This window comes from Perca fluviatilis, chromosome 10 (assembly GCF_010015445.1).
Source record: "Perca fluviatilis chromosome 10, GENO_Pfluv_1.0, whole genome shotgun sequence".
Taxonomy (NCBI): Eukaryota; Metazoa; Chordata; class Actinopteri; order Perciformes; family Percidae; genus Perca; species Perca fluviatilis.
Genome location: NC_053121.1, coordinates 2101293 through 2113444, shown reverse-complemented (window position 1 = coordinate 2113444; position 12152 = coordinate 2101293). Strand labels below are relative to the sequence as shown.

The window sequence follows — 12152 nt, the reverse complement described above, 5'->3', positions numbered from 1 at the left end:
ACATGAGCTTGAACTTGTGCAGGCGATGTGTTGTGGATATGAATGATACTATTTTGAAGCAAAAACATCACGGTCCTCTGCCACAAAAGGATCGCATAACCATGGCACATATTGGTTATGAGATTTTCTGCATTTTCTATCACGTGTCCTGATAACAAGAAAACAACTTGGAACTGAAATGAGGTCAGGGTGAGGTTTTGGTCACTGTACAAAAAATAAAAAAAATAAAAACTTCTTGGGAGTCACGTCAGAGGGTAAATATATAATCACCAGTCTGACCTCCACACCTGACTTTCAGCCACCTAATTTGCTTTTGCGGTGGGGAAGTATAAGGATGGAGTTCAAATTTCCATTTTGCTCATTCCGTATTTGCATGATGCAAATATGACTCAAGCTAAATTAGCAAAATCCTGTGAGGCCAGTCTGGTTTGTTGCTGAGCTGTAACAAATTGAGTTCTTACTGCCTGTCATCTGAAGACCTGAAGCAGTGCATTGCTACATGTTATACAGATGCTCTGGTTGTAGTCACAGTAACTAGTTTGGTACCTGTAGCTCAGGTACTGCTGGCCCCTTCTCTGCACATGCTCCTGTGTATCTGGGAAGTGGGTAGGGCAGGACCAGTGGGTAGGGACTCAAAACACTCCTGATGTCACATTTAGGAGGTTGAGTTTCCTCCCTGGACATGGTCACCTGATCCAGAACCAGGAAGTTGTTGTTTGGCGTCCAGATGGTACGCGTCTGCGGCAGGAAGGGTGGGCGCTGGAACATCAGGGTCATAGACATCGCGCCCAACGTCACCAGGTCAAAACTAGAGTTAAACGACATTAAGACAGAATAAGATTGGAGCAAGGGAAATAAAAAAATAAAAAAAACATTGTGTATTGTGTGTGTGGATGTCTCTACCTTCCATCCTGCCTACTAATAGTGTAACCATACTCTGGATGCTGCGGGAAGGTGATGTTGACTCCGACCAGAGGAGAGCCGTCCTGCAACACGACGCTACCTCGAATCACAGCTACCCGACTGGAAGAGCAAAAGGGAAGCAGAAAGAGAGAGAAAGCAAGACATATACAATGAAAGGGAGATATGGCAGGTTTACAATGATGGAGACCATAATGATTGTTTGAAGAGAGAGGCATTGCTTTGGCCAAACGACCTTGTGCGTGTAGAAAAAGCAACTGCATTTAGTCTGCTCAGTGCAATTCCTTTCTTTAGCGCGGAGAGATTTGCCAGAGATTGCCAGGATACAAAGACCATAAATATAGCTTCAACCACAGTTAAACCTTTCCACACCGTCATATAAAAAACAAAACTTCAACATCATGTTTATATTACAGTGACAGTGGTAGCTGGAGCAGAAAGGGCTGTGGCGTTCTTTAAATAGACCTTAAACTATTTGTCACATCCAGACTATTTTGAAATATGCATCTTTATTTTGCAGGTAAATTGTGAAATACACTGCCTAAATCGGGAATAATCGTTGAACTGGTCAAATGAAGACAGATTAGGACAGACACGTGTTCTACACACACACACACACACGCACATACACACATTCACTGATGGAGCCTATCTGTTACTCCAGAAGAGGGATAAATGAAGGATGGTGAGGTTTCTCCGGGTGGCTGCATTGCCCAGTTTGTTACTCCTGTTCTGAAAGCTGCCATCGATTTCCCTTCTGAAAAAACTGCCACATAATTAATTTATTTGTTTATTCCACAAGTGAACCGGGGTAGGGCATTTTTCAGAGAGGCATCACTTCTTGTTTTCCAAACTGAACTTTCTAGGTCATCATCTTTGCAAATAGATTTATTTCCTCTCTTAGATGGCACTGAGAGGCCACTGAAAAATTAATGGGGACACCTTTATGACTGGTGTAACTGAATGACATTAATATGTAACAAACAAATACTCTCTGCAGTTGTAGCCTGACACTGATACGCAAGGACGATGCACTGCTGTGTGACTGCCACAGGGGAAAAACAGATCACTAGGAGATGTGTGTGTGCACACAGGCATGTGAACACATGAAAAGCCTCATTTACATGCAAATGCACACACACCAATTAAACAAATAATGGCTAATGGACGATTCAATGCATTAATTCAGATGTATATTACTTCATTATCTACTGCTCATGTCTTTCTGTATACTATATGGGATGGCAACTCAAGGACACAGACACACAAAACAAACACATGAAAGGTATTGGCATGCACACACAGATCCAGGCAAACAGAGAGTATACAAGCACATACCTGGTATCAAAGGGCACGTCTCCAGGGAGAGTGTGTGTGGCCGCTTTGCCAAGGAGGAAGCGAATGCGGCGGTAGAAGCTGTGAGCGTGTGTGTTGGTGGGCGAGGGGGGTGCGGTTGGGGGCAGCGGGCTCTGCTGCAACAGGGCCAAGGGGTCGGCTGAGCCGTGGCACAGAGGGTCAGAGCCGCAGCTCAGCTGCTCGCAACAGTCGGGGTCCACGCAGTCCATGAGGCCATCTGAAATGGACAGGAAGTTTAAAACGTATAAAATAAAACACTTTAAATAAAATGCACACACAAACAGCCTTACAGCATGTGAGGAGCTGGTTGTTTAGGTGGTACTTGAATTTACACAGTTAATATAAGCGAGACATTAACATCTTTATTGTGTATAGTTAATAAAGGCTTCAAGAGATTTAAGTGACGAAGGTGCTGAGCACACATTTCTATTCTTAAAGGCCAAGGTACTGTATATATCCGCAGTGGAAAGACCTGAAGAAGACACCATAAAACCTAAGACCTGCCAAGAAATAATTTTCACACTGAGAAACTCTACTGGAGTAATCCAATCTACAACAATGAACTGCACATGTATCATCGTTATCACGAGTTTCAATCAAATGAGATACATTTGGGGCCATCACTGTACAATTATAGCCGTCTATTGTTATAAATCAGACCTGAATCACCAGTATTATTTGAATGCGATCCATAAAAGTCTGGCGTAAACAATGAGCCGCAGATACAAACCAAGGCGGCAGGTAATAGGAGCCAGGCTGGCATTTGTGTTTCCTATTTCAAGCCTGTTCCTGAAAAGGCAGGAAGCAGTGCTGACATTTAAATGCATCTGACCACAGAGCAGAGAGCGAAAGGCCAACGATATTCTATTATAACCTCCTCCTACAAAGGTAGCATAGTACAATGGTTGATTTCCATAAGATTCACTACTTCAACTTGAAAGCACACTATTAATTGAAAATCTAGTATCACTGTCGTTAAAAAGGACACATATTTGTAGCTTACTGTGCAGGCATGGCTGTTTACCATTACACACAAAGAAGAAGCACAGTAAAATGTAGATTTAGAACATGTAATACATATAAATATGTATGATTTCACAGCCTAGTGTGTGAAAAAAATGCGAAGGAAGAACAATACATGCGCTCCTCTCTCCCATCCAGGCAGAATAATTGAAACTCTTTCTCTTCAGAGTTCCTCTTTATTCTCTGATTACTTGTGATAGCATCTTTCCATCTCTGTCTATCTTCAGAGACAAAAAGATTGCCGCGAGAGAAGGCTATGAGAGCCTACGGTGTATCTGCCAATTAAAGGAGATGGTTGAATTGTATGGCAGAAAATTATTGTATCTCAAAAGCTGTGCAGAGAGGGGTGAGGATAGAAAGATAAGAAAAGTGTAAGTGGTCACCATAAGGCTTCGTTAGTGAGCCTTTCTTCACGATTTGATATACCTACAATACAGAAACTTCATCATATGGCATTATAATACCATATAATGCTATACAGTATGTATATTGCTTTTTGCATATGGTGCAATTTACTGTAGTGTACAGAGAAACATGTCCCTTCCTCCACCCACCCACAAGTCCACTGACCATTTGAAAAGAGGCAAAATAAGAAAAGGTTCAGTTTGTTTAAGCTGTGACTAAATTAGAGGTTAAAACGCTCATGTGTAAATGTATTATGTGCACAGTGTGACAGTCCTTTATGTCTTTAACACCACAGATGAAAACATCCATTAATAACAAAAGATAATTAGAACAATGACATAATCCATTAATACAATACAAAAAACATCAGTGCCTACACTGTTGGCAGGCGACGGTTCAGCTATGACTTGTTTCCTTTATACAGACCCTATTTTATAGTCCACAGGACATTGTGTTATTGTATAGCTCTGTCAGGTTATAATCCAGGGTAAGGACCTGTAATTCATGTTTTAAGCAGCCATCTGACTGACTTTCTGAAGTGTTGGCTCAGTCAGTCATGCAGCTTTGGTAAACAATGTGTAGGAAAAAAAAGGTTACATTGCAGCTATCAGCACTCCGCACCAGCCGAAAAAAAGGGCTATTAAGAAAGAATGTAAGTGTTTGAGGTTTCCCACTGCTGTGTGCACTGATTCAAACGAAACTCATCACAAAAGGCAGAACCATGCAAAAAAAAAAAACAGGAAGCTTTTTCTCCAAACAAATGAGAAACTTCCTTGTTTGCAATGATGGATTACAACACCAGCTCAACAGGCATGTCCATAACAGATATATATTGTTTCAAAATGAATGGGAACATTTGATGCAATGCAATATTGCACTATATTTTCAAAACCTGTTATTATGTATTGGATAACAGGAATGAAATGGCGAGAAAATGATTGCAATGAGCAGAGCTCTCGCTTCTGCTGAAATATTCTTTTCTTGTCTCTTCACCTGAGGATAGAACAACGCAGCAACAAGGGTGAGCAACACACACCTCTCACTTGTCACCAAATATCTCATAACCAAAGAAGCAGGAATCTATTCTGCATGGTTTGCTGTATTTAGACTTGAGAAAACTTCTCGGGAGTGTCTTTTATCCAAGCAGGTGGTATGCTTATTAGACATTTAGCTGTGATAAGAGGAAAAACAGACATACACACTGCGCACAAATGCACATACAGACACAAATACGTATTCAATATAATAATGACCAGCGGGAGTCTACAGGAGTCTTCACAGGATTGGGATAGCACAGAGGGATGCAGGGAAGGAACAATGAGGCAGGAGAAACAGGAGAAGCAATGGAATGGACAATCTGCCACAAAGACAGAAATTAAAGAGGTAAGAAAGAGAAAAAGAGATGGAAAATTATAGATGTTAGAATGTCACCTCCGTCGTTGTCTGTTCCATCACTGCAGTCAGTTTCCATGACAACGCTGCATCCAGGCCCGCTCCATCCGGCCTGGCAGACGCAGCGCCAGCCGCTCTGCTCCAGGGTACAGCGCCCATGCCCGCTGCACAGCCCTGGGCAACCATCTGAAAAGGTGTGTCAAACACACACACACACACACACATTCTTGGCATTTGTCAGCGTGTTGGAGGAGCACAATATGAAATGTTAATCCTAAATAAAGATAAATTACCTTTCACAACAACGTCCAAATCATGAGTAACTGTGAGGGGGTAAAGGGCGAGAATTGAGTAAGAGAAAGCAATTGTAAATGGAAATTATTCCAACAAAAGTGACAATTTTTTTATCATTTTAATCATACTGATCAAAATATCACAAGGAATAATCACACACACACACACACACACACACACACACACACACACACACACACACACACACACACACACACACACACACACACACACACACACACACACACACACACACACACACACACAGCTCACCAATGTTACAGTGCTCTCCTTCCCAGCCAGGCTGGCAGATGCAGGTCCCGTCGTGGCACTGGCCGTGTTCTTCGCAGCGAGGATGGCACGCTCTCTGGTCGCACGCAGCGCCAATCCAACCCTCCCCGCACTGGCACCGGCCCTCTGAGCAAACACCATGGCTGCCACATGGCACCGGGCACAGCTCTGCCGAACAGGTGGGTGGGGATATGCGTGTGAAAAAAGCGTGTAAGTGTGAGAGGAAGAGAGAAGGAGAGGGAGGGGAGCAGATGGAGTAATTGAGTGTTGGAAGAAAAGAAAAGGTAAAAGAAACACAGGGGAAATGGAGAGCGGATAAAATATCTGAATTGGGGGTGAGCCACTGGATATAGGTGAGAGAAAAAACTAGTGATAGAAGAATACATAATCTTCCCACCTCTAATAGCTGAGCTCCCTGAAGGAGAGGAAGAGTGAATAGACTGATAATAACAGCCAAATGATTCTTATTTGCACCGCATATTTCAACTACAGGGACTCTAATTCAGCTCTATTATTTTTGTCTGACATTTTATCAGATTTGGTGGGTATGTTAATACCCTCTTTTTCCCCATCTCTCCATCTTTGCCTCTGTTAGCTTTTTACCTTCAGTATCCCTTTCCCTCCCTCTCGCTTGTAATGTCCCTTTTAAAAGTCTTCCCTCCTCCTTTTGTCTATTTCCTTTTCTCTGCGCTCGTCACCATCTCTCTCCCTCTCTCTGCAGAAGCAAAGCCTCATCCATCAGTAAAGAGAGCAAAGTGCTAGAGGCACACAAAGACTACTTATCCAGCTGCAGTAAAAAGTTATTTCAATTTAAATATACATAGCATGGAGAGGGAGAAAAAAGTGGATTAAAGTTGGAGAGTTTTTCAGCTCTCTATTAGAATTACATTAGCTGAGCCATGCCTCAACAAGACCAGGATGTAGAATTGTTGGGTCCTGTTGATTAAAAGCCCGGCAGGTATAGAGAGAGGCCGCTCATATCTCAGATATTCAGCCACGGTCCATCATTATCATGGGCTATATCACTATAATAAGGCATGCATACACCTTAGAGCAGCAGCTAATGCCATTTACCTGCAAATCACTGGTGTGCATGCATGGTAAAGCGGATCCTTCCCAACATCAGCATTAACTTAGTGTGCTGGAAACAGGGGGAAGTCAGTGCTATAATGGCCATTTTCCTCTCTGTCAGTTTACAGTACACTTCAAGGACAAGGACACTTTTCCTCACTATGTACCGCAGAGATATAATAGAATACACAAGCTTTACTTTTCTCTTTACAATGGCTACCTCGCTGCCTTTTCTTCACTATGACTGCATAATTGCTGTCTATTTAAGCAGGCAGAGGTTACTGACTACAAAAGAACAGAAGTTCAGGTAGGTGTAGATGTAAGAAATCTTTCACAACCATATGACAACTATGTAGCATACAGGTAAAGGGTTTGCAGTAAACATCAGCAAGCTTTTAAATGCCAAGCTGAATGTTCCTCAGTGTAGCAGTCGCTGAAAGGCCTCGCAGCAGAGTGAGAATAAGGAATACTTTTTTTTTTTTTCCTCGTCTGCCTTTTTTCCCTCATTTAGCTCAGGGAAATATGTGTGTGTGTGTATGTGTGTGCATGAGCATGTGTGCGTGAGTATATGTGTGTAACACCATAAATGTGCACTAAAGTGAGTGCTATTGCAAGGGTCTCGCGCGTCGCCTCAGAGAGTCATGAGGGGAAATCTCATTTACGACCAGCATGAAGAGAGTGCAAAAAGACACATGCAAACACACACACATATATGCATGCACAGGCACACATACACACACACACAGACCCATTTCACAGAGTGGCTCCAATCCATATTTCTTTCTCATGTCTATCAAATCCCCAGAAAATAGTATCTGGCAAAACCATGTGTGCTACAAGAACACTGGCAAACTATAGATGTGCAGTTACAATTTTCTGTGTTTTTTCAGTGGGTGAACAATAATCCTCAGGTTTTACCAGTGTAGCAGTCTGGTCCCGTCCAGTTGGGCTGGCATGTGCAGGTGTCTGACTCAGGGAGATAGGTGCCATGTCCTGAACACTGCTCCTGACAGGCTGGCAGCGGGTCATCACAGCTCACTCCTGCCCAGCCTGCCGAGCACACGCACTCCCCGCGCACGCACACGCCGTGCCCGCCACACTGAGGGTCTATGCAGTCTACTGCAGAGAGAGGAGGGGACAAAAGGAAAAGCAAGAATGACTCAGAGGGTGAAGGAGGAAATGTAAGGGTGGGGGGCCAGCCTCATTATAATCATCAGTTCACCGAGTATGAAAGCAGTGTTCTTTGCATCCCATCCAGGAGTTAACCACCCTAGCTAAAATCCCTGTATCTGTTCCACAACATTACACTTCATAGGACACTTAGAACTGAGGCTTTGATAAGGGGTGAAATGGGTTGCTTTGTGTGTGTGTGTGTGTGTGTGTGTGTGTGTGTGTGTGTGTGTGTGTGTGTGTGTGTGTGTGCGCGTGTGCGTGTGTGTGTTAGTGTGTGTAATTACAGCCCTAAGCGCCGAGCCAAAGCTCAGCACAGTTCAGCTCGGCTCAGCTCGGCTCCGCCGCTCAAGGTCAAACACCTGATGTAGTCTCTGCAGGCTGCGATCCTGGAGGCAACAGCAGGGCGGACTTTGGGACAGATGTGCCATCAGGTTATCGTCAAGTGTAACATCATAATTGTTTTAGATATCATGGCTTTGTTTGTTTTTGCTAATTTATTGGGTGGTTTTACAATGGACAGCTGCAAAGGGGGAGGATATGACAACAGCCTGTGGCTGGTTCCCTCTACAACTGGAACTGAGGGGCCTCAGCTACCTGAATCATTTATACTCTTGTCATTTCAACTACTTATAGGTTGAAGTCTTGTCTACAATTATATAACAGTATATAACAAATATACAGCATAGACATACAATGATTTGCTATTTTCAGTTGCTTAGAAATGCTATCATTTGGCATGTGAGTGGTAGTAATAATAATAGTATGTTAGTTTAGCTAGTACAGCTTTTATGGAAAAAAAAGTTAAATTTATAGATTGTATTGCCTATATGTCCTAAGCTTTTCAACACAAACAATTAGTATATGAATGGATGGAGTAGAGTTACAGTGATAAGCCTATAAGAACCATGTAATAGGAAATTTTTTGCTTTAGCACTGTCAGAAAACAGTGTTGTATATTGTATCATAATTATCATTTTCTTTTTTTCTGGTTTCCAGTTCTTGCCACCATGGTTCTCAGCATTCTTTAAGTTGTGTAAAGATAAAGTATAATATATATACATACATACATAGCTCTGCACTACCTGAACTCTGTTTTAACAGCCTACAACATTAACATTTTGCTAAATCTGCACCATGAAAGGTCATGCTGAATTAGCTACCAGCAGTTCCATAGATGTAGAGACAACTAGGGACAGACCGATTATCGACCCTGGACAATTATAGAGCCGTTTTTTCTGTATCGGCATTTATTTGCTTGACAACCGATAAAGTTAATTAATTAAAAAGTGTGCTACTTTGGCTTCGCAACAGCTCTGTGTGTGTCCCTCTGCTTCGGTTTCACTCACCAATGAGTCTGACTTAAAGTCCACTATCTGACTATCTTTTACTGTGTATTATGTTGAAAGTTTCAAATGTACTAAATAATTGCTTAAAGCATTAAAATAAAGTTTTGTGTTAGAGTTTGTAACATTCCAAGATCTTAATTTTGACTTCAAGATTTTCATTTTCATTGTATATGCATATGCATATCGGTTCCAGATATCGGTCATCGGTTTCATTAACTACTAATAATCGGTATCGGCCCTGAAAAAACAGTATCTGTCGAACCCTAGAGACAACAATCACCCACATTCCTTTTTATACTGTCAAATTACACACTAACAAGAAGATGAATTGCAATGTATCTATATCAAATGTATATAAATGAAGGTGCAAATTACATCAATTAAGTTATATTTTTAATGAGGGCTGCATTAATTGGCCACTTGGGGCCAATTGAAGGACAGGACCGGACAAGACAGTTGACAAACACAAGGACGTATTATTAGTGATTGGATAGAATGATCTGTGATTCACATTAGGCGGTCACGGTTTGCGTGTTGAAGGGAGTTGGAAAAACATGTTATGCATAAGTGTGGATAGTGTGTGCATGTGTGTATGTGTAAAGTGGTAACTGCAACAACAACAAAAAAGGGGAAAATAAAATAATTAAATGATATAAATAATGAAAAAGAAATAGGGAGGGAGGGGTATTACATAATGGAGGAGGGAGGTATATGTCTGGTAATGTACACGGCTTGTAGTTATGTTTTTTTTATTTATTTTGAAATGTTAGAAATGGGGACCATGTGTCTTCAAAGGCTGACATTTCCTTCTTTCTCTGTGCATTGTGTTTTTCCATTGAAATGTATTCTGAGATTAAATGTGTCCAGTGATTGATGTGTCAAGATTTCTTTGATTTCCAGTTTTAATTAATAATTTGGGTTTCTGTCATTCTGATGAAAGTCCAATAGTCACTTTCCTTTCAGCTCTGTTTTGGTCTCCACCAACTCCTGAGCTAAGTATCTGCCTCTTTAGCAGCTAAATGTTCCATTACATTCACTAGCTGGTTGCTAACTTTGTTTGCCTGCTATTTGGTGTTGGGAAGGCTGTAAAGAGCAAAACAATTATTTTAATTTTGAGAGTTTTTCCTTATCTGGACTGTTGGTCTTAGAATATATGGTATACTGTACGGATTGTAAAGCCCTATGGGGCAAATTTGTGATTTTGGGCCATATAAATTAAAATTGACTTGACTGATTCAAACACTCCATGGAGCTGACGGGGTCTGCAGTGTCGGGCGATAATTCTTTGTGGGTTTGAAACTATGAGGGATCCCTGTCAAATTACACATAGTCATTTGATCCATTGTCAATATGAAAATATTCACTAGTGCAGCTTTGAATTGAAGTAGCAAAATCCGTATTTACAATGTATATGAGTGGAGTCATCATTGTTGTGCAGATGTGACATTATGAGGTGCGTTTCTCGACTTTGGAGAGAATAAAACATTTTACCTTGTTCACAGTTAACCCCCTTGTAGGCTGGGCTACATATGCAGATTCCCTGGATGCAGGAGCCATGGTTGGAGCAGGTGGGGTCAATGCACTGACCTTCCTCCACGTTACACTCTGCCCCCTTCCACCCTGCCAGGCACACACACCTTCCTTTCTCATACACGCCGTTACCGCTGCACAACACGGGGCATGAATCTGCAACAGGACAAACACAGATTACACCCACAAACTCAGTAGTACACACATGCAAACACACACACACACACACACACACAGAGTGCTGCAGTATATTAGCTGGGAGACCGCAGTAACCTACCGTGAGTGGGGCTACGCTCTCTTATCTCAGCTAGTGTGCGGATTCAGAAAATCCTCAAGCAGCCTCTGTCTCCCTCTCTTTCTCTCTCAAACACACACACATACACGCTCATACGTGCGTAGACACACACTCCAGCTTATCCCTCACGCTGTTTCAATTTACTCAAGCACCACCTGAGCCTGGCTACCACGGCAACCAAGGAATAGTAGAAAATCCCCCCAACGTCACCTCACTCGCTCTGAACAGGCCGTGAAAACAATCGTGAAAACGGAAGATTAGGAAAGAGAGCATTAGGGGTTTATAGAATGAGGGTGGAAAGCAGAGCTATCTCCATGAAGAGATGGAGAGCTGTGTAGCTAATGTAATGACAGCCAGGTAGAATAAAGTCAGTGAGTGTATGACGCACTGACAGTTACACCCCCAACCGCCCCTCCACCCCCCCTCTCCTCTTTGGAGGAGGTATGGCAGCTCCCGACGTGAAATGGATTAGAAAGAGGATCCAGAACCAATGCCTTTTTTCTGGGATAATTTGCAGTGAAGGCCCATGCGTTCATGCGAGCTGGCATGTGTTATGTGTTTGTTTGATCCTTTGTTAAATCTAACACTCTGTACTCCACAGTAATAAATTCACACTTCACTTTTTACAACTCTTGCCAAAACTTGCTGTCTAACTTTTCAAACGCTGAATATTATAACGAGAGCAAATGAGCAAGGATAAGAGGAAGGAATGAATAAATGATTAGTGTAAATAAATCATAGAATGTGATATTATATCAGCTGTTTCTACACAATGAGACAGATACAACTACAATCATTTTACAAAGAAGGACAGAGGGAGAGAGAGAATGAGAAACAGTGGCAGACAGAAAGCAAGTTGGAGAGAGAAGAAACGGTAGAGGTAGAAAAGTTAGAGAGACAGGTAGAGCTGTGACGATGATATGCAAAGGTTGCAGCTGAAGGAAGATGGGTTACACTTTACTTGAAGTTTTCTACATAAGAGTGACATGACACTGTCATGAAACATTATGAACAAGTCATAAACGTTTATGACATAACGCTTTTTTAGTAAGTGT

The 12152-nt window shown here is 42.0% G+C and overlaps 1 protein-coding gene across 2 annotated transcripts in view; it reads right to left on the bottom strand.

The window, feature by feature from the left end:
• The window catches only part of tenm1 (teneurin transmembrane protein 1), a 202659-nt gene that overhangs the window by 80446 nt on the left and 110061 nt on the right, over positions 1-12152 (bottom strand). For both annotated transcript variants that reach the window (XM_039813272.1, XM_039813273.1), the window contains 8 exons: positions 10764-10958; positions 7672-7872; positions 5665-5850; positions 5391-5420; positions 5137-5283; positions 2260-2494; positions 904-1023; positions 547-808 (listed from right to left, as the gene is read on the bottom strand). In XM_039813272.1, coding sequence (XP_039669206.1) covers positions 547-808; positions 904-1023; positions 2260-2494; positions 5137-5283; positions 5391-5420; positions 5665-5850; positions 7672-7872; positions 10764-10958 — 1376 coding nt within the window. The remainder of the gene's footprint in view (positions 1-546; positions 809-903; positions 1024-2259; positions 2495-5136; positions 5284-5390; positions 5421-5664; positions 5851-7671; positions 7873-10763; positions 10959-12152) is intronic.